At 53.4% G+C, this 21,200-nt stretch overlaps 8 protein-coding genes across 8 annotated transcripts; 5 read left to right on the top strand and 3 right to left on the bottom strand.

Annotated features, from left to right (window-relative positions):
- Positions 1-12: 12 nt before the first annotated feature.
- On the bottom strand, positions 13-3,891 carry JCM15063_002798 (116 kDa U5 small nuclear ribonucleoprotein component; the record flags this gene model as incomplete). Its single annotated transcript, XM_076680966.1, has 13 exons — positions 13-63; positions 137-163; positions 239-351; positions 436-495; positions 582-899; positions 975-1,062; positions 1,146-1,359; positions 1,425-2,128; positions 2,195-2,389; positions 2,469-2,620; positions 2,710-2,834; positions 2,912-3,632; positions 3,732-3,891. 13 exons carry the CDS (start codon positions 3,889-3,891, stop codon positions 13-15), a joined length of 2,928 nt encoding a protein of 975 aa, XP_076531898.1.
- A 305-nt stretch (positions 3,892-4,196) lies between these two features.
- Positions 4,197-4,716, top strand: JCM15063_002797 (costars family protein; the record flags this gene model as incomplete). The annotated part of the gene is made up of 4 exons (XM_076680965.1): positions 4,197-4,229; positions 4,323-4,410; positions 4,489-4,535; positions 4,603-4,716. 4 exons carry the CDS (start codon positions 4,197-4,199, stop codon positions 4,714-4,716), a joined length of 282 nt encoding a protein of 93 aa, XP_076531897.1.
- Positions 4,717-5,015: 299 nt separating this feature from the next.
- On the bottom strand, positions 5,016-5,954 carry JCM15063_002796 (RlpA-like double-psi beta-barrel domain-containing protein; the record flags this gene model as incomplete). The annotated part of the gene is made up of 3 exons (XM_076680964.1): positions 5,016-5,129; positions 5,206-5,298; positions 5,376-5,954. The coding sequence occupies 3 exons, from the start codon at positions 5,952-5,954 to the stop codon at positions 5,016-5,018; spliced, it is 786 nt and encodes a 261-aa protein (XP_076531896.1).
- A 2,600-nt stretch (positions 5,955-8,554) lies between these two features.
- On the top strand, positions 8,555-11,128 carry JCM15063_002795 (uncharacterized protein; the record flags this gene model as incomplete). The annotated part of the gene is made up of 7 exons (XM_076680963.1): positions 8,555-9,720; positions 9,788-9,873; positions 9,941-10,107; positions 10,176-10,342; positions 10,409-10,489; positions 10,572-10,937; positions 11,026-11,128. 7 exons carry the CDS (start codon positions 8,555-8,557, stop codon positions 11,126-11,128), a joined length of 2,136 nt encoding a protein of 711 aa, XP_076531895.1.
- A 264-nt stretch (positions 11,129-11,392) lies between these two features.
- On the top strand, positions 11,393-12,165 carry JCM15063_002794 (SUZ domain-containing protein; the record flags this gene model as incomplete). Its single annotated transcript, XM_076680962.1, has 3 exons — positions 11,393-11,455; positions 11,530-11,588; positions 11,652-12,165. The coding sequence occupies 3 exons, from the start codon at positions 11,393-11,395 to the stop codon at positions 12,163-12,165; spliced, it is 636 nt and encodes a 211-aa protein (XP_076531894.1).
- Positions 12,166-13,194: 1,029 nt separating this feature from the next.
- JCM15063_002793 (uncharacterized protein) lies at positions 13,195-15,117 on the bottom strand (the record flags this gene model as incomplete). Its single annotated transcript, XM_076680961.1, has 3 exons — positions 13,195-13,415; positions 13,484-14,941; positions 15,000-15,117. 3 exons carry the CDS (start codon positions 15,115-15,117, stop codon positions 13,195-13,197), a joined length of 1,797 nt encoding a protein of 598 aa, XP_076531893.1.
- A 190-nt stretch (positions 15,118-15,307) lies between these two features.
- On the top strand, positions 15,308-17,175 carry CBK1 (serine/threonine protein kinase CBK1; the record flags this gene model as incomplete). Its single annotated transcript, XM_076680960.1, has 4 exons — positions 15,308-16,695; positions 16,758-16,886; positions 16,948-17,062; positions 17,134-17,175. 4 exons carry the CDS (start codon positions 15,308-15,310, stop codon positions 17,173-17,175), a joined length of 1,674 nt encoding a protein of 557 aa, XP_076531892.1.
- A 411-nt stretch (positions 17,176-17,586) lies between these two features.
- Positions 17,587-20,763, top strand: JCM15063_002791 (uncharacterized protein; the record flags this gene model as incomplete). The annotated part of the gene is made up of 13 exons (XM_076680959.1): positions 17,587-17,719; positions 17,902-18,001; positions 18,085-18,099; positions 18,163-18,258; positions 18,321-18,668; positions 18,739-18,819; positions 18,882-18,936; positions 19,000-19,173; positions 19,250-19,606; positions 19,680-20,005; positions 20,071-20,323; positions 20,389-20,482; positions 20,561-20,763. The coding sequence occupies 13 exons, from the start codon at positions 17,587-17,589 to the stop codon at positions 20,761-20,763; spliced, it is 2,235 nt and encodes a 744-aa protein (XP_076531891.1).
- Positions 20,764-21,200: the final 437 nt, after the last annotated feature.

The raw sequence follows: 21,200 nt of genomic DNA, 5'->3' as shown, positions 1-21,200 counted from the left end.
CAAGTGTCGCTTCTAACCAAGGAGATCCATGTTCTCGCTCGCACTGAGGGCGACCACCATTTCCTGTACAAATCAAAACATCACGTCAGCTTGGGAACAATCCACTAATCTCAGGATGTATGAGATAAAAACTGACAGTCTCAAGGAACTTGGCCACGTTGACCTAGTTTGTGCGAAGAAAGTATGTCAGTCAGAGGGAGGAAAAAGAGACAATCATCTATCGTCTGAAACCCCGTACCTGGTCATTGAGACCTTTTCTCCGTCTCGTCTTGAGCACGAAATCCCGAGCGAGAGCTTGAGCCGGTGCCGGTTCAAGCGGACGAAGTTGGATCGTCTTGTCAAGCGGATCACCTGAACAGCATTCCAAGTGCGAGACAGATGGCTTTGTCAGAGAAACCAATTCAGGCAGGAAGACAAAAGTCAGAGGGCGCGTACCAGGGCAGATTGACCAATGATCGAACGTTTGGACACAGAACGCTTGTCCTTGGGTGTGTGCTAGATGAAAGAACACAGAAATTCCGAGTTCAGTACCCGCGGGCGAACTAAAGCCCCGGACGAGGTTAGAGGGAGAGAGTGCTCACTTCGGAGGTCGACTTCGAATCCGTTCGCATCGACGACCGGGATGTACGCTTGCACCGTGAACAAGGGTGAACCCGGTTTCGGAATGTCCTTGGTAACGTGTCCACGTCGTCGTGCGAGGATTTCGTAAATCATGGGGATACAGTCTTGCGGCGTTTGGATCTCGATGAAGTAGACGGGTTCTTGTAATCGAGGAGTCGCCATCAGGAACGAAGAGTAGCACACTCGTCGTGCGGTCGGGATGATCTGACCTCCACCTCGATAGATCGGTTCTTGTGCGAGGTCGGCTCCAAGCAGACGGAACTTGACGTTTCGTATCGCTGATCGAAAGCGCCGACGATTTTCGAGTCAGTACTTTGGCGCTCGTGACGGCGACAGGAACCAACACGGCGTACGTTCATCACACAGCGGTCCTTCTCGGCAACCCCACTGGAACCCTTGCTTGATCGACTCTTTGACGCTGTACAGCAACTTCTTGTCCACCTGACAACGAAAACGTGACCCTCAAGTTAGTAAGGGGGAAAATGATCCCGTAGATTCAAAAAGAAGAAAAGAGAAAAGCTAACGTCGGAAGGCAGGGTGTCGTCCATCAACAAGTTGGGCCCTTGTTCGTCGGGTCCGAACGCCCAGATTGAGCGACTCGCCAACAAATCCCATCCGTATTTGGTTTGGAAGTGCGAGCCAAGTTGCTTCGGAGGCATACGAATGTTGATCTTGCCCGATTCGATGTCTTCACTGATCCCCCGTTCGAGCGGTTCAGCGATCATCGTGATCTTGTTCCTGGAAAACAAGACAGCAGGAGAAGTTGAGTTTTGATACTCCTTTGAAAACGAATTTTGGCTCACTTTTTGTTAGGAGTATCGGCATAACATTTGAGGGCACTCGTCTCGACGACCGTTTCACAGAACCTGACAACCGGATCCGATACTTTGATCTCGATCTCGGCAAACAGGGTCCTCAAGTCGTGCATGATCGAATCGAGGTACAGTTCTCCGGTACCCAACACGACGTGTTCTCCCGATTCTTCGACACGCGTTTCGACGAGTGGGTACGTCTTGTTGACTTTGCGCAACCCTTCCAACATCTTGGGCAATTCAGACGGCATCATGGGTTCGACGGCGATTTTGAGTACCGATTCGGTCAAGTGTTGAATCGGTTTGAAGATGGCGAGATCCGATTCCGAGTACTCGTCATCGACGATCGTTGCCGTTTTCGAGATGGAATGGTCGACACCTTTGAGGTGCACAAAGTTACCCGCGGGCATCGCGTCGACTTCAATCTCGTACCTCGCGTTGCCGACGTACACTCCCTCGACCGTTTGCACGACCATGTCTTCCTCGTCGTCTTGCGAGTACCCTTCTCCGAGCACTTTGACACGTTGTCCGACTTGGACCGTGCCGGACAAGACTCGACCGAACGCGCGGAACTCGGATGCGTCGGGAGTGGGGTACAGTTTGACAATCTGGATCGCGAGAGGTCCCTTGGGGTCGCACTCGAGGAGAGCTCGACCGAGCGGAGTGTCGAGAGCTCCGGTAAACGTCGTCTCGATCTACGTGCGCGAGATTCTCGATGAGTCCTCTTAGAGACGTGCGAGAACAAGAATGGGGGAACCGACCTTGTTCTTTGCCGCTTCGACGGGGTTTGGTACATGTTGCACAACCATGTCGACCAGGCCGACACTCGGACCGAAGAAGTGGTTCAAGACAAGTCTCAGCAGCGGCCGCGCGTCCATCTTGTACACCTGAGGCTTGAAGTGAATGCCGAGTTGTCCGAGCGTCTTTCTCAGCTTGTCGGTATCTTCTCCGAGAACCTAAGAGATTGCGAATGCAAGAGACATCAGCACCTTTTCGGAAGTCGACTGAAGAGGGAGAGACGGGAACAAAGTTTACTTGAGAGTAGAGCTTGTAAAGAGGTTCGAGGATGAAATGTTCAAACCCTCGCTTCGCACCAGGGGCCGAAGTTTTCGAAAACTTTCTCGATTCCGAATGGTAGTAGATGTTGCCCCACAACCTCGCCGCGAATTGGTCGAGATCCATCGGACCTATTTATTTTTCGATGGGCGAGACGTCTTTGTCAGTTTCGAGGCTCTTTCCGGAGAGAGTAAAAGACTGAGAATGTCGATCTACTCACCGTAGGTGTCCGAGTACATTTTGGCGAAAGATTTGAGCGTAAAACACCAACCCATTTGAGTTGAAGCGAACGCGACATTTCCCTTTTCAGGCGAGACCCTGAGACTCGGATCCGGGTTGACTTCGCTGCAAGACACAAGAAGAGCAAGGTTTTAGAATCGCAACTGTTTGGATATGATCGAGAACGTAAGGAAGAGACGCACGAGATGACCGTGTTGACTTCTTCGATCGTTTGACGCAACTTGAAGTAGGCGTCTCCAGGAGGCAATCGGAGTTCGAGGATCAGGCGATCGACCTTGTTAACGACAACAGTGATCGGGACCTGGTTCTTGACGAGATGTTGGATCGTTTGGGTCGCGGTGAGGAGGACACCCTCGACGGCATCGACGACGACGATGGCACCATCAGTCGCGCGCACGGCGCTCGCAATCTCGTCGACAAAGTTCGAGTGACCGGGCGTGTCGATCAGATTGACCAAGTGCGACTTGCCCCGCAAGTTTTGTAAGACGAGCGAGATGGGAGTCGACTTGAGCGAGATTTGACGTTTCTGACTCAGGATCGACGTATCGGTGTAGCGTAACTGACGATCCGCGTCGACATCGATCACGTGCGTCTCGTGTACGAGCATGTCGATCAAGGCGGTCTTGCCGTGGTGCAAGTGACCGACGACGGCAACGTTGCGCACCATCTCGGGGTTCGAAGCGAGTCCCATCATGAACTGATCGTCCCAGCGTTTCTCGACTGTGCTGTTCTCCGAGATCCTGAACTTACGCGTCTTGACGGGCTCGACGATCGGGACCGAGAGCGGCTGGGCGTCCTCTTCTTGGACCATCGTCTCGACGTCTTGACCGTACACTGCCGACGCCGAGGGGTAGTACGTCTTGTCATCGTGCAAGATGACGGCGTTTGACGGTGGCAGATCATCTACAATGGAGGAAGAATGCGAGAGAGCGAGAATCGGGGGCAAGAGGTGAGATCAGGTCACCAAGGTACGGCACGCCTCGAGCGAGACAAAAGACTCACCTTCGAGCTGCATCTGAGGTGCGTCATCATCGTCAAAGTCGCGCAAAGGCTCATCTGTGGCCTGGTCGGGGCGAGCGGGCGATTGCGAGAGTTGAGATTGATCATCGTCGTCCGAGAACTGCTCTTCGAACAGCGGGTTTCCAAACTCGTCGTACTCCATCGTGAGTGGTTTCAGCGGCTGCCGACTGCAGGTCTAGGGGCGAGGGGAAGGCGAGATGAAGATGAAGGCGGCGCGGGTGGAGCACTCTTCCTTCTGTTACACGCGCAAGTGGAGACGAGATGGAAGGGTCACGTCGAGTCGGATCTGAGAGCTGGAACGATGTGACGCCGATAACCTCGAGCGTGGCACAAGGTGAGACGGATCCGAGTGCGGACTTACGAGTGCGGTCGACGTCGTCTCGCTGCAACACGCGTATCCCTCGTGCCTCTCTTTCTCTCTTCTCTCTTCTATTTACCTTAGCTACCATGAACACGGCACACGAGATCGGTGTCCTCACCGTAAGACATTTCGTGCCACATTCTCGCTCTCGAGCCCATCTCCCTCAGCTTCCACATCCTGTGCTGAAAGCATCGCTCTCTCTTTTCTCCAAGGTGACGATCAAATCGAAAGGTACCAAAAACTCCCAAGGTCTGTACGAGATCCCGTACGGGCTCTTGTTTGACCTAACCCAAAACACCCGTAAACTATACTTTTTGAGCGCCGCTCTCCCTTCTCTCTCCCATCTGACCCACTTGTTCTTTTCGAATTGTTGTATAGTCGAAGCTCTGAACGGAACTTTGAGAGCGGCGAAACGTCAGAAAAAGGTATAAACTCTGAGATCCTGTTCCTAACAAGTGGAGTGCTCACGTTTTCTGCCTTTTTTTTTCCCAGGTCGCATACGATGCCGAATTGTTGATGATGCCCAAAGACAAGGATGTCCTCGTGACCCTCTTGATCGATTCCGACGATTCATCTTCTACACTCGACTCGAAAACTCTTCCCTGAAACATTGACGTTGTTTGTTGTTTTTCAGTAGTGTTGATTTTGTATGTAATCCCCTTCAAGTTTCACTGTCGAAGGCGTCTCTCTCTATCAAGGAAGGAACGGGCTTGAATCCTTTTCGAGTTCCAGCTCAAAAGTAGGATCGGCAAAACAGTCACAAAAGAGAATGCGAACGAATAAGAAATCTAGGACGCCAAAACAGAGGAGGGCGAAAAACTCCGTGTGAACAACACGAGGCGTGCAAGCAGAAGAAATCGAAGGAAAACGAGCAAAACAAAAAGATCTCTCAATGGGAGCCCTATTCAGTTCCACCACCATTCGATCGGAAGGATTCCCGTGTCGTAATCTCCAATCTGTCCAAACGCTCCTTCCGAGAGATCCAACGAGTATTTGCTCGAGCAAGTTGGGCAAGCGTCCTGATTACAAGGAAATGTACAGACGTCAGATTTCGTCTGCGTGACCCTTTCTCACAACCAAGGAGTAGACGCGTACCGCCACGGTCGCGACAACGGTTTTGCCGTTGTCGGTATTCTTGATCGTCAACGATTTGCCACAGTATTTCGAAACCGCATCGACATTTCCGTACTAGAAAAAATTGCTCGAGAGACACGGTAAGCGACTTTGGACATGTCCGGATAAAAGAGACGAGAGGTTCGACTGACCAGGCGATAATCGAGGGCGACAATATACGCAGAGTCGGGGTTGACATTCCCGCATGCTCCCGCTTGACCTCCTTGGAAAAAGTAGGTCGCTTCGCCTTTGAACGTAGAAGAACCTCCACTCGTCGGACTCGGGGTCGCAACCGTCGTCGACGTCGTGACGATTTCTGAGGTACTCGTTGCAGAAGCTTGGGCTGCCACGTAGGAAGAAAAGTTGGGGTTCTTGGGATTCGGAACAACTTTTGGATTCTTGACAATCTTGTTGGCGTCTTGCCACGCGGAAGGATCGAACACGTCATCGTTGTCGTCTCGGAGCGAGCTGTTTTTGGTGAGTGACCCGTCGTTCGCATCGTTCGCCGTGTCGAGCACAACGATGCCTTCGTCTCCAAAGTCGAGCGCTACGGATCGTTTCACGAGAGTCGGATCGGCTTGAGGCAGGAACGAAGGGTACCTCCACGACCCGGCTGCGAGATCGAGTTCGAGGTCGAGGTCGGTGGTCGATGACGACGAGTAGGAAGAGAGGGGCAGTGCGGTCGAGAGGGCGGCGCACAGCGAGAGGGTGATCGAGACCGGGACGAGCATGGTGAAACTTGGACGGCGTCGACGACGTTGACGAGATGGAACAGGAATGGGACCGGGCACCCGAATAGCTAGTCGAAGAAACCTCGATACGAAGGAAAGAAAACGTCGGGGAGAAGAAAGCGAAGCACGGCCGGCGTGCAAAGACGAGAAAGAACGAAAGGGGAAGCGGGCGAAGAGACGACGACGACGAGTAACAAAGAAGAGAGGAAAAGGAAAGAAAGGGAAGGCCAGCGACACCGAGCGAGCCAGGAGAAGGGGGACACGAGGTACCGGGGCCAAGTCCGTCAGCGAGAGCTCGTGGTAATCAAAGAGATCGGTGACTGCGAACGCATGCGCGTAGACGCGTCAGTGTAGCGTGGGAAGTCCCCCTTCGTTGGCAGCCAAAGTCAATCACTGCACGACTCGGTGGCATCGCAGAGAAGCTCTGCGCACGCGGATCGACATCGACCTCCCGAAAGAAGGGTGTCTCAACCCAATCCGTCGAGATTATCGCTTCAGTTCGGGAATGAACTGGACCTCCAGCGGATCCGAACCGAATTGATCGACAAGCGTCCGCGAACGAGCGAGATTTAAAGTCTCATCATGCACGACCAGCCATCTGCCCGAAACAGGCTGAGGACACCCAAGGCAATACATTTGGCTCAATCGGGACGAAATAGTCGCTTGTAGGCGAATCAAGCGAATCAAGTTCCGTATGAGGGAAGAGGCTGAACAGATGGCTGGTCATCTCTTCCTCCTTGCCGCATCCGGACCCGCGGTCAAGTCCTGAACATAGCTGCGAGCTGATCCATAGCGAACTGCACGTAGCAAATGCTGTATGCGCGCCGAGGCGATTAGTGAGGATAGTATGCGAAAGCGTCGACGACGGCCGCGCGTCCGTATTACTCCGGAAATTCCGAAATCGCGCAGCTCCTTTTACTTGTTCCGTTCGCTTTCCCGGGAAACTCGGTATGTACTTGTACACTCACTCATATCTGAGACTTGCAGTCGCTGAGCAGAGCAACACGTCTCGCGTTTATAGTGGTGAAACCTTTGCGCGCTGCCAGATCGCACCGATGTACAACAGTCGAGCTTTGATCCACCCGCGTCGGTTGACATTGTTTACAGCGTACTTGCGCGTAGCTGTCGGTATCATCGCAACCACGCTAGCAGTCTGCTCTGTTCAGCTGTATATACAACCAGATGGGTTCGCGAGTTGGCTTTTTGCTCTTACGCTCGTCCTTTCCACCACCTGCTGTACCCTAGCTGCCATCAACGACACGAATGATCTCGAACGGAACGCACGAGGTGACGCAAGAGAAGAAACGAATAGGATTCTGTCCGAGCTATCAAGCGATGCCGGTAACGCTTCAACTTGCTCTAAGCGAGATGCACTCGTTTACCTAATCGCAAGACAGAACCTTATGTTTGGCCGCTCGGCAGAGCCTCTCGCGAGCGCGCGTGAAGAGCGATCTCTCACTGGGTATACAACTACTCGCACAATGCCTCTAGACAACAGCAGGCTGCGCAGGCGCCAAAACATGCACCACAGCACTATTGTAGACGGGGAATCGCGTTAGGGAGTTAGTCTTGAAAAGGTTTCTTCGCAATGCAGAGATTTTTCCGAAACGAAGCTCAGTCTCACCTTGCAACAACCGCAACAACAATCTCCGCAGCATCCGGAATCATCTTTCCGGTGAGGAGGAGCTGCTTGGCCGTATGGATTCATAGGCGGCTGACCGTAGTAGCCCTGAGTTCGTATGAAAACTGCAAGTCAATAATTGTGCGCCAAGGCGGTTTCAAGCCTGAGCAAGCGATTACAGACCTGTGGAGGCATGCCTTGCGGAGGAAGAGGCCCATAGTACGCTTGCTGAGGGTATTGCGGATCTGCAGAGGAATAGCAAAGCTCGTGCGAGTCAGCTGCGGGTTTGGGCTCGTGCACGGCGTCCTGGCTACAGTCTCTCCACAGCATTCTACTACAAGTCGACCTGCGAATCTTTCTTCACTGTACTCCGACTGCGAAAACAATGCAAGTGTGGGGTTGTTGAACAGAGGACTGTGAACGTACACCCTGACATGATCCTATCCAAGGGAGGAGTGTGTATTTCGTGTTGGCTGGCGGCAAGTATTCGGTCAAGGCAGGGGAGGCGTCTGAGATCGGATGATCGATAGAGTGAAAAGGAGCGAGAAGAACGGAGTTCGCGTCTTGGCACACGCCTGCGCGTCACGCTGCGCAGACGAGAGGGGGCCCGGGGGCTGTGCACAGTTCGATTCTTCGCGTTTCGGCCCGACACATGAGCATGCATGGCAGGTTAAGTAGTCGAACTTATCTCGACTAGAGGTGCTCGTCTCGGTCGTCGGCGGTGCTCGCGGCGGAGCATCGCCGCGGTAACTTGCGGTTCTCCGCGGATATAGTCTGTCAGCGGCTCGCTATTCTCTAGCACGCTGTCTGCACGAAGTACGCTCATTCAGCGCGATGACTATTTGAGGAGCAATGATCAGTGTCTGAAATTCGGCATCGGAAAAGTGGAGGAGTTGCGCAGCTGCCGAATTGCTTTCACACCACAAAATCTACGCCTCGTACGACTCGCTGCAATCTCCAGCGCTACTTGACAGCCATAATGGCGCCCTCGCCTGCCACGAGGACCGCCAGAAACCAAGACGCCGGGGAAGAGTTCCCGATCGACGAACTTCCAAGCCTTGCCGCCGAGTATCACGATCGACAGCGACAAGACACCGATACGACCCTGCGGTCGTCCACGGCGAGCATCAAGCAGGATGACCTTCTATTCGACGAAGAAGTAGGCCAACCTAGGCGGACGAGACGAGACCGAAGCTCGAGCTGGATTACCAAGTGGAGCCGACAACGACGGCATCCAGGCGATGGAATCAGTAATACCGATGCAACGGACAGATCAGAATCGGGTCACGAATCCCCTCTACGCAAAACCCCCCTTGCATCACCATCGCGAGATGCGTACGTCCTCGCTCCAGTTGGGCCGTGGCAGCAGCGCTTTGACGACTGGCTCGAGCACATCTCGATTCGACACGAGCGAGTCGCCAAGACCCTCACCTGGCTTAGAGGACCTTCACCGGCTCGTATTGAGACGAACATGGCAATGTTCCCGCTTCCCTTCCTGGGGCCGCTCCTGTTTCGACTCGAGCGCTGGTGTACTGTGCGACTCCAACCGCTCGAGCGAGTTCGACGAGTCACGACACCCCTCTTCTTCCTTGCGTGGCTCGTCGCGTTCATCTTCCTCGTTCGAGCATCGTTCTTCACTTCGAATACGACCGCGGGTCAACCCGACTGGCTCGTTTCAACCTCGACGTTCTGGACCCGCAACGACGGTTGTGGGATCAACGGCACATCGTGCGAGCCGTTCAGCGGATTCAACTACACGTTCCGGTGTCCCGGTCAAACCCTTAGTACAAAATTGCTCAACTACCGCGCGATCGGTAGCGAGCAAGTCATCTTTGAGCCCTTGGTGGTGGGAGGAATGGATCCCGAAGGGACCTACCGCGCGGACAGCTGGGTATGCGCAGCTGCGATTCATCGGGGTTTGTTCCGGAATCAGCGAGGGGGATGTGGCGAATTGGCTTTCATCGGCGAGTTCACCGGCTTTGAAGGGGGCAAGAAGAATGGAGTTGATAGCGTAGGATTCCCTTCGACGTTTCCCTCCAGCTTCCGGTTTCTCGACGAGATCGATCAGGACAATTGCAAGGACCTGCGCAACGACATTCTCGGGTTCGATGTCGCCATGACGATCATCTTCAGCTTCTTCATCCGGTACGCTCGTTCCTATCCTCGATAAGCTGCGATGGAGCGAATGCTGAGACGGAATTGCGCTTGCTAGGCCTGCACCGCAAGCTTTCTTTTGGGGATTGTTTGTGTTTGGCTACTGGCACGTCGTCCTCGTATCTGATCCTTCGGCCATGCCTCGTGAATTTTGTTGCTCCTCTTCTTCAAGACTCAACAACCCAGCTGACAGGTCCGAATGAGAATTTAGCGGACATTGCGACCGGTTTCAAGTACTTCTTGCCGGCGCTCTTTGTTGGCGAGTCGATCTGGCGACACTGTTGGAGGTTTGTGGTGCCAGCGTTCGAGAATTCAGGATTAATCCTCGAGCGGACGGTATGGTACTTGCTCGGGTTCTGGATCGGCCTCCTCAACAACGTAACCTTTGACGCTCTTCCAAATCCAATCGTGATCGTCGCTCAGTTTCGTATGTCTCTGTCGAACAGGTCTCGCTCGACTGGATCCCAATCAGCCGGTTGACGCCGTCCGACATCAAGAAGGAACCGGGAGGTCTCGTAGCAGTCATCGTCGTCGCGGCTTTCTTGTTCTTTGCGATCCTAAACCAGGTCAGGGTTATCAGGCGCACGGGCTGGTTCCTGTTCTACCTCAAATGGTTGGTCATGCTTTCAACGCCCATCAACCGTCGTGCTCTCCAAGCTCATCCGCTTGCGAATCATAGGTACTGCGTGGGAGGGATCGTGATCGGCATTCTCGCGAGTCTACCTGGACTCGAGTTTCGCCTTCACCACTACTTTGCCGCGTAAGTATGTGCGACTACGCTCCGTCTCCTTCGAATGAACTGACTGGCTATACCTGTTTTCCCCCGCGCTGGTGCCGATTAGACTTTGTTTACTGCCCGGTACCGCCTTTGTGACGCGACCTTCGGCGATTTTCCAAGGGTTCTTGCTCGGCCTGTTCCTCGAAGGTGCTGGCAGGTGGGGTTTCGACTCGATCCTAGAAACACCTGCCTCGCTCGTCGGTGACGGAACGCTCGGAACGTCGATCCCGCAATTCCTGACCAACTCGACCACGTTTGCTGCGGACGTTGTCGAAGGAGTCGTCAAATGGATGACGTTCGATCAGGCAGGAGTCACGAGCGACAATTGGGATGGCTACGAATTGCTCGTGAACGATGTCCTCGTGCAGTCGGGCACGTCGACGAATTATTCCATTCGAGCGCTCAACGCCTCGTTGCCGTATTACTTTCGGTACGAAATGCCCTCCCTCTTGGAATGGTTTCGGGACTTGGGAAAGCCAAAGAAAAGCTCAAGCTCTTCCTCTTTTTTGAATTGACAGACTCGCGTACACGCAAGACGGCAATTCGGGTGATTTCACGAAAGCGGCAACAGCGTTCTTGTTCAACTCGACCTGGATCGATCCTGCTCCGGGTGCGACCTGACCTGGGTCAGGCTACTTGGAGATGTTTGATGTTTGTGTACATAGGAATAGTGTCTCGAATGTCGTTGTTCTTTTCAAACCTCTTGTGCAAATGTTTGCTCGTCTGGTCTGGGTCGATCGGCCCACGAGAGAGCGGCGTAACGGCATGCGCGCGCAGAGTGTCATATATAGTAAGCTGTCTTTCATCTAATCTTCGGTCCCTCGCACGTCCTTCTCGATTTACTCGACCCTTCGTGCGATGCCGCTACCTCCAAACCTTTTCGCAATGACTTCGGAGCCAGTCATGGGTCAAGCTGCACAGGACGCGTATGACGATGATTGGGAATCGGTTAGAATGTTTTCCCGCAAAACTACCTGTCCCGCTGCACCGGGTGCCTGGATCTGACGCGTGTTGTTGTGTAGACGTACGAGCGAGAAGAACGTAACGACGTGCACGACAACGTGAGGATCTGGCAACAAGCGTGAGGCGATCAATCTTGACCATTGATCCTTTCCCCCCACTCATGTTTGAGCGTCTCCTTTAGCAATGCTACGAAAGCTCCAATGTATACAATCTTGCCCTCGACTTCGTCCAGAACCGCTTCGATTCCTCCTCCTTTGGCATTAGACCCCTCGACAACTCAAGGTCCTCCGAAACTTCAAATCTTGAAACGACCCACAAGCGTGTCTGCGTCGTCTGGACAGGGTCGGTCTTCGAGTCAGGAAGGTACTTCGAGAGGGAGAGGAGACAAATCGTTGCAGGAACGAGAGAAGGAATATGCTGAAGCCCGCAGACGGATCTATGGCGATACCGACACCTCAAATACCACTGCCACTGGTGATTCTCGAACAAGGACCGCCGGCGGGAGGGACACAAGTCAGTCGAAAGGGAGGAACGGAACTGGCAAACCTGGAGTCGGATCGAATCGACCTTCACCCGCTTCGTCCCGTTCCAACACGCCTGTTGGCTCTGTCGCGACTTTGCGCGATACATCGGTCATACGCGCACCAAAGGGGCCGACGGGAGATGGAAAGGGATTCAAGTCGAGAGGTGCATGAAGGCAGGAGAGAGACGACCTGGGCAGGCCGCGAGGTGCGGGCCCCGTCCCGCCCTTCCAAGGCTCGATGTAGCTCGAAGTGACAGCTTGTGGTGAACAAGTTACTGCGACAAGTGAGCTTGTATGTGACTGTTCTTGCTGTTCCGGGACCTTTGCTGATTCTGCTCTTCCGCAATTGCAGGATCAGCCAGAGATGCTGTAGCACCTTGAGGCTCGCATTCTCAATGCCCTTGCAAACTTGCAAGCACCAATATCGCGTTAGCCCTGAGAGCGCGAGCGGTTATCAGCGTGTCGAGGTCAGTCGTGCGACTCGTCCGACTCGATCGCCGTCACGCAGGCTGGCAGAGGCCACCGTTCGCCTCAACTCTAGTCAAACTCGTTCGAAAGCCGTCATCATCAATCAAGCTTCTTGGTATGCGGAGTCATGGAGGAGGACGCCAAAATCCCACCAGTCGTCAATTTGGCTCTAAGGATTAGATGTTGTCTGAGATTAATCATTGCCAGTAGCTCGGCTCGACCTTTATCCTGCAAAATGGGAGCGCTTGGACAATCCAAACCTGGCACTGCGCCCTCTCGCGATCGTCAAGCGTCACAGTCACACTCGTGCGAGAGTTGGATTCATTGCCATCATCGGATAGCTGAGCTGAAATACCAACGTCTCCCCGGAGAAATGCTGAACAAGAGAACCAAGATGTATGTTTGATGTGGCGTAGTGTCTGCCATTCCATTCGAGCGATCCAAGCGTCGCCATACGTCGCTATCCTCCTGTTTGGCGATTGCTCGACTGAAATGAGGGCAAGAGAAGCTCGTGAACAAGCAGGCCTGTAGTCCGCGCAGAGGATTGATGGTGGGCGACAGTAGTCGGAAAGTGGCTAGCGCCAATTGATATCGCTCAATTGCAACCCGCAGACTTGTAGAAGTAACAATTCGGGTCTTGCGCAGGAAGGTATGAAAAGACTGAGCGAAGCGTACAACTGTAACAAAACAGATCTTGAAGAAAAAACAACCGACAAGATGAACAACAATTGAATCAATCGCTCTCGCTACCCGTATCATCGTCATCATCATCGTCGTCATCATCACTGTCCAACCCTTTGACTCCCAACAATGGACTCGCAGTAACCGCTCCCACTCCTCCTGCCGCTCCCATTGCAGATACTTGATTCGTACTCGATTGTCGACTGTGCAACAGTGCAGGGTTTGAAGCGTATTGAGCCAACCGTTGCGCGTCATACGCTGACAAGTTCCCACCTGTAACCGCCGTCCCAAAATAAAAGGTCAGATCGGAAGAGCATGTTAGTGAAAAAAAGTGATTTTACCTGAAGATCCACCGGTAGTGGTTCTCGAACGAGCTTCTCGAGAATTCGGGTTCGTACTCGTCGTGACGGGTACGGGTGCAGGGGGTGCCAACCCTTTCCTACTCACCATGGGTCTCCCTGCAGCGTTCGTTCCAACCGCACCACTTTGATGACGAGGGTGAGTATGAGATGAAGAAGTTTGAACAGGGGTCTTGTTTGTCGTCGTCGTCGTTGTAGTTGTCGATGACGCGTTTAATCGTTTTCCTTTCCCTCCTGAACTCATCGCGACTCGCTTCGAATTTCCGGCCATGGAAGCGTTGATCGAAGCTTCGAGATCCGATTCGTCATTGTCGGAAGAAGAAGAGGAAGAACCGGAAGATGAAGAGGAATCTGAAGAAGCTTGATCTTCTGGCAACAACGAAGATTTGCGCTTCTTGATCGGAGGTAACGATTTCGAAGCGATCGTCGTCAAAGGTCTCGAAGAAGAAGCTGTCGAGTTGGGTCGGACGGGAGAAGAAGATGTAGGAGGGTTGATGACTATGTTTTGGAGCGAGGTCGAAAGCTTGTGCTGAGCGTGAACAGGGGTCGAATGTGGGGCAGGGATCGGAGTCGGTTCATGTCGAGATTGACTGGCAGTTGGAGGCGCTCGTGAGGGAGAAGGGTGTGTAGTTGCAAGAGGAGCGCTTGGGACTGAAACGTCTTCGAAATCGGCGTCGTCGTCATCGTCAGGTTCCGATGACGATCCAGAAGACGAATTGGCATCGTTTGTGCTTGTCGCTGGAACGACGAGAGGAGGTATTGGCGGTCTCGAAGCGGAAGCGGGGATCTTTGACGAGAACTGAGGATGTCGTGGCGCGGACGTCGGAGGAATTGTTGCTATCGGCGGTTTCTTTGGGAGTACGAGACCCGCTGAAGGGGTAGATGCATCAGTCGGCTCTCGAGGTCCGAGCGAGATGGCGCCGAAATCTTCGACTTGACTCGCGCGAGCAGGTTTCGACGAGACTGGATTGCGCAAGTGGGGAGGCACAGTTGCGAGCTTTGGAAGCGCTTCTTCGTCTTCATCTTCATCGTCGTCGTCGTCATCTCCGTCGCTCGCTTTGAGGGCAGGCAGAGCGGCCGAAATGTGGAACGGATTCACGGCGTCGGTTTCCCAAAATTCGCGAGCCTGTTTGCCGAGTTGTTCACTTGTCGGTACGTCGGGTACAGTCAAGACGGCACGTTGAGGTTTCAGGTTGACCGAGTGAATCGGAGGTGGGAACAGCTGGAACGAAGTGCAAGTGGGGTCCAACACGAGCACGAGCTCGTCGGTCGGTGGAGTCGTGATCGAGCTCGACACGAACTGGACAGGGTTTGTCGTCGTCGAAGCCGTCGAAGGGAACGAGGTATAGATCGAAGTCGAGCGGGACGAGTTCGTGGGGGTTGAAGACCAGATCGTCCCCGGTTGATCCAAATTCGCCAACGACGCCGGCTTGGATTGATCTACGCACGCAAGTCCGGTCAAGGTCCGAAGCTGTCCCTGGCAGAGAGGAGCACGTACATTTGAGGAGCACGAGCTGTTCGGCCGACTCGGAGCGAGCGTCGGAACTGGCGCCGACCGAGCGAGCGTACTCGACGAACGCCTCGGACAGATGGATGTCGACAATCTGACCGTCCATCCCTCCCCCTTGCCGAGACGAGTCGAGACGCAGATGAGAGTTGCCCGAAATGGTGCCGTCGAGGCGTGCGACTGCGGAACCGCGCGCGCGACGGCGGCACTTTGAACTTTTGTCTCAGAACACGACGCCTCTCCCTCCCTCGTCTCCTCCTCTCGCACCCGTTGGGGTTTGGACGCGTCAGGGATTAAAGATGGCGTACAGGCCTGCACCCCCACCGCAGCAAGCGCAATCGCAGCAGCAGCAGCAACAGCAGCCGCCATCGCACGCAGGACCACCGGGATCCAGCGCGCCCATCGCGACGTACGGCGGTGGACAGAACCCGGCATTCATCTCGCAACAGCACCAGCAACAGCAATACCTCCTCCAACAGCAACAGCAACAGCAACAACAGCAGCAGCAACAGCACGCGCCGCAGTCGTACCATCCACCGCGGCCACCTCCCGCCGTCCCGACCGAGTACGTCTACTTTGAGCGCAACCCAGCGACGTTCAAAAAAGACACGCTCGAGAAGGCCCAAGCGGCGAAACTCAAGCTCGAACACTACTACCACAAGATGGTCCAGGAAGCGATCGAGCGCAACACGCGTCGCACTGACCTCGAGAAACGCCTCACTTCGGACCCGGCCCTCGCCGACGATCGCAAGATTCGTCAACTGCAACAACTCGGCCGCACCGAGTCGTCCTTCTTGCGCCTGAGGCGTACGCGCTTGGGCCTCGACGATTTCCGCACCGTCAAGGTGATTGGCAAAGGCGCGTTCGGAGAGGTCCGCCTCGTGCAAAAAGTCGACACGGGCAAGATCTACGCAATGAAGAGTCTCAAAAAAGCCGAGATGTTCAAGAAGGACCAACTCGCGCATGTGCGCGCCGAACGCGACGTCCTCGCCGAATCCAACAGCCCTTGGGTCGTACAACTGTACTACTCGTTCCAAGATTCAAACTACCTGTACCTGTTGATGGAGTTCCTGCCCGGAGGGGACCTCATGACCATGTTGATCAAGTACGACACGTTCTCGGAAGACGTGACGAGGTTCTACATGGCCGAGTGCGTCCTCGCGATCGAAGCCGTACACAACCTCGGGTTCATTCACCGCGACATCAAACCGGACAATATCCTGATCGACAAGGACGGTCACGTCAAACTGTCGGATTTCGGACTCTCGACCGGGTTCCACAAGCAACACGATTCGGCGTACTACCAACGCTTGCTCGAAGGAACGGAAGGGGGACGGGTCACTCCGCAGAACGGAGGGCGCAACTCGGTCGTCGTCAACTCGATCAACCTGACTGTCAACTCGAAAGACGCGATTGCGACGTGGAAGGCGAACCGGCGCAAACTCGCGTACTCGACCGTCGGCACACCCGACTACATCGCGCCCGAGATTTTCCTGCAACAAGGGTACGGTCAAGAGTGTGACTGGTGGTCCCTCGGCGCCATCATGTTTGAATGCTTGGTCGGGTACCCCCCGTTCTGTTCCGAGAACGCGCACGACACGTACCGCAAGATTATCGACTGGAAAAATCAACTGTGGTTCCCGGAAGATGTTCGGTTGAGCCGAGAGGCAGAAGACATGATCCGAAGGTGAACGACCAAAAACTCTCTGCTCGAGATTCGCAGAATTCTGACATCGATCGTGTGTCCAGAATGATTACTTCGCACGATCAGAGGTTGGGTCGCAACTCGGCCGAAGAGATCAAAGCGCATCCGTTCTTTGCTGGAGTCGATTGGAACACGATCCGGAATATCGAGTCTCCTTTCATCCCTCAACTTCGGTACGCTCACTTGTGCTCACTCTAAAAAGTTCCGCGTACCTGACTGTGTTTCCTTTCCCAGATCTTTGACCGACACGAGTTATTTCCCGACTGAAGACCTAGGCGACGTACCGGAACAACCTCAGGGTAGTGAGGGAACTTCGGGTTCGAAAGATCTCGCCTTCCTCGGTTACACGGTAACGGGTTTTCTCTGTCTCTTATTTGATCTCGCGACAGAATCTGATTTTCGAGATGTTTTCGTATCTAGTTTCGAAGGTACGAAGGTACGCCGAATCACTCGGCCTGGTGATTTCGGAAAGAACAGAAAGAAACCCTTGTATCAACTCTCTCTCTCTCGCTCTTTATCGTTCTTTTGCTTCTCGTCCTGCCTTCTTTGAATTCCTTTCCCTCACTCACTCGCATCATGTCTCGTCTCGTCTCGTTTTGTTCGCTTTCACTGTCTTCACGCTCTCTCTCTCTCTACTTCGCTGGTTGTCATTGATCGACGAATCCAGCTGCTGCAATACCTTTGTCATTCGTTCTTGTGCGTTTGCCGCCCAACCCAAGTATCACTTGAAAAAAGGAGAGAGTGAAAAAAAGAGATCACGTGCAAATGAGAAACAAGGTAGCCGAGATCACCGGAGGCGGGAGGGGCTCGATCTCGCGGGTTCCCCCTCCTTCACTTCGACATATACACATCAGACGCTTAACAACCACAACGATGTCACCTACTCCTGTGACCAAGATTGCGACCCCACCCACTCCGAGGGAAACGATGGCGAAGGAACGTCAACAAGGTCAAGCCGTGTTTGAGGTGCGCCGCATGACGTTCGCGATGGGAGGAGGTGAACGCGGTAAGGCCTCTCTCTCGTCTCTTGATCAAACTCCTTTGGTACACGTCTCGATCCTCTCGCCTCTCTGCGGTAATGGGGGTTGGATGAGCGTGAAATTTAATTTCCGGACCCCACTTGGCCGGCATCTCCCTCCTTCCTCAGAGAGCTGACTCTTTTCCTTTGTGATGCGATCTTTTCAAAAGATGTCTTGCTCAAGGAACGGTTCATGCAAGATCTCGAACGAGATCCATTGTTTCGATTGGACGACATTCATGATTTGACCAAGAACCAGATTCGCGAAAGGTGAGCCACAGCGCCAGCCAACCCTTGTCGTACGTATCCCCTGAGACTCATGTCTACGTTCTTTTTGTACAAATTCGTATCAGAACCATGTCGAAATTGTGAGTTGTTTCTTTTCTTGCCAACCCGAGAGAACTGGAACTGAACTGCTCGTTTGTTTCAAGTGCGACGATGGTACATTACGTGACAAACGAGCGACTCGACGTGTTTACAAAACGTATGGAACTCATGGGCATCGCAGACCCTTCATTCTGGACTCGGTAAATCACACAACCCATTCTTGACTCTCTGCTGCACGAAAACTGACAATTTTTGATTGCAGATACGGAGTTCACTATGGATTGTTTCTCGGAGCGTTGCGATCGGGAGCGACTTCGAACCAAATGTCGTACTGGATGCAGAAAGGCGTGTTGGGATTGAACGGCATGGTCGGATGTTTCGGCATGACCGAACTCGCCCACGGGTCAAACGTTGCCGGACTCGAAACAACGTCGACGTTTGACGGTTCGACTGACGAATTTGTCGTACACACTCCGAGTGTCAGTGCGACGAAATGGTGGATCGGAGGCGCGGCTCATTCAGCGACCCATTGCGCCGTGTTTGCACAAATGATCATCGATGGCAAGAACTATGGTACCAAAACGTTCATCGTACCTCTCAGGAACCCCAAGCAAGTCCCTTCCTCCCTCTCTCGAGATATACGATGATCCCTTTGATCCTAACTTCTTTCTTGTCCTTAGAACCTACGCGCTGTTGCCCGGAATTGCGATTGGCGATATCGGCAAAAAGATGGGTCGAGATGGAATTGACAATGGTTGGATGTAAGGTCTTTTATCCTTCCTTCAGCTTTCGATCATTCGAGCTCATGTTTGCTTGCTTGCAGTCAATTTACAAACGTCCGAATCCCTCGAGCCTACATGCTCATGAAGCACTGCCAGGTGAACCTCGGCCTTATTCGTCGTTCTGAAAAGCACAAAGACTGAAGTGAAATCGTTTCGCAGGTCACTCGAGATGGCAAAGTGTCGGAACCTGCACTCGCACAGTTGACCTACGGTGCCCTGCTGCAGGGTCGGTGTGCAATGGTTGCCGATGCGGGCAACGTCGCCAAGAAGGCGTTGACGATTGCGTTGCGATACGCCGCTGTGCGAAGGCAATTCAAGGTCGGCAACAACGAGGTACGTCGCAAGTCCAAAAAGTTGAGTCGAAGTTGTCATGCTAGTGATCTGACTCGTTCTCCGAGGCGTCGTTCAGCTCGAGACGCAATTGCTTGATTATCCGATTCACCAGCGACGATTGATCCCACTCCTCTCGCAAGCCGTCGCGATGGGATTCACCGCGTTGCGCATGACGGCACTGTTTGAAACGATGACGAACCAACTCGAGTCGCTCTCGTCCGACTCGGATCCGGAAGAGACCAAGCTCGTCCTCGAAAACTTGAAAGAGACGCACGCGACTTCGGCGGGACTCAAGGCATTCTGTACGTGGGGCGCATTGGAGTGTATTGAGAAATGTCGGGCAAGTCTTGGAGGCCATGGCTACTCGGCGTACTCGGGACTTCCGAGTATGGCCGCTGATCAAGCGGTTCAATGTACTTGGGAAGGTGACAATGTGAGTTCTCGTCTCCTGTTTGATCTTGACCTACGCTTTCTGCTGACCAGATTGTTTTCTCTTGCGTCGGTAGACCATCCTGACGCTGCAAGCGGGTCGGTCGCTCATCTCTTCCTACGTGGACGCGACCAACGGTACCAAGATGCCCGAAGGTACCTCGTACCTGAACGAACTGCCTGAAATCTTGACCGCCAAAGCTCCCGGTTCGGCGACCGCCGTAACCGATCTCGACGTGTTGCAACACGCGTGGGATTGCGTGTCGGCCAACGTGGTCAAGAAGGCGCACGAAGGGTTCGAGGAAGCGATCAAGACGGGAGTCGAACGAGAGGAAGCACTCGAAAAGTGCTCGCAGGAACGATTCGTCGCTGCCAAAGTTCACACGACCGGTTACCTCTTCCGGTTCGTGACTCGACTGGCTCTTCTCGTTCCGCTCGGAAATGCTAATCGCGTCATATATTTGGCAGGATGTTCCGAGCGGCTTTGGTCGAACTTGCGAAAGAGGAAGACTCGTCGAACGGAGTGGTCAAGACGCTCAACGAGATTTGCGTGTTGTACGGATGCTGGGCGATCGAGGAGAACGCGTCCCATTTCCTCAAGTACGGGTACTTTACGGGAGCTCAAATGGACGCGATTTCGAAAGAGGTGACGAGGTTGTGCGCCGTGTTGCGAGTGTCGGCGGTCGCGTTGACCGACTCGTTCAACTTTTCGGATCACATTGTCAGTCTCGCGAAAAAGTTGTAAACCTTTCTCACCGACTTGCTGACTCTGGATTGGGGAAACAGATCAACTCGCCTCTTGGGTGTTATGACGGAGACGTGTACGAAAAGTACTTCCATCGAGTCAAAGAATCAAACCCGTTCGAAACTGTGCATCCTTGTACGTCGACTTGCTGCACTCTCTGTGTAATGTGTGGGGAACGGTTTCGACTGACTCAATATTTTGCTTGACACTTAGATTTCGAACGCATCATCAAACCGTTGATCGAGCGCGAACCGCTCGAACTTGGAGACGATGCCGAATCGATGGACCTCGACGAAGAGATTGGCGAGATCATCGAGGAGAAGGAGGAAGAGTTGCGGGAGAAACGTCAAGATGGACCGAAAGATGGGGAAGCAAAGGAAGAGACGGTCGAGAAGGAACTCGAGAAACCGCAATGATTGTAAAGAAGAAATGTATTAGCTAGCTCTTGTCGTTGTTTTCGCTTCCATCTGTATGAAATTCTGAATTCGAATCTTGCCTCTCGGATTGGTGGCGATTGCTGCAGCGTAAATCAGGGAGGTTTACTGTGCGTGCTCGATCGGGAGTTTGGACCGAGTTACGCTTGACTTGTCAAAAGCTTGATCCATCTTTCATTGCTCGCTCCTATCTGCGCTCGGTGGTAACATATATCTCATACAAGGGCCTGCAATGGGGCAATCACCAAGAAGTCTCTAGCCGAGGGATGACGAAAATTTTGTCTCGACTCGTTCACAGATCAGAGGGAATTAGGTAACAGACTAGGAAAAACTTTGGATAGACAAAGAGAATAGAAATAGAGATTTGCTGCGAAGCGAGTTGAAAGTTGCGCGTGCGCAGAGGGGAATCAAGAAACCTG

The sequence above is a fragment of the Sporobolomyces koalae genome (genome assembly GCF_050403365.1).
Source record: "Sporobolomyces koalae JCM15063 DNA, S_koalae_JCM15063T_v1_ctg50, whole genome shotgun sequence".
NCBI classification, from domain to species: Eukaryota; Fungi; Basidiomycota; class Microbotryomycetes; order Sporidiobolales; family Sporidiobolaceae; genus Sporobolomyces; species Sporobolomyces koalae.
The sequence above is the reverse complement of the archived record's forward strand: the minus strand, read 5'-3'. Positions and strand labels throughout refer to the sequence as shown.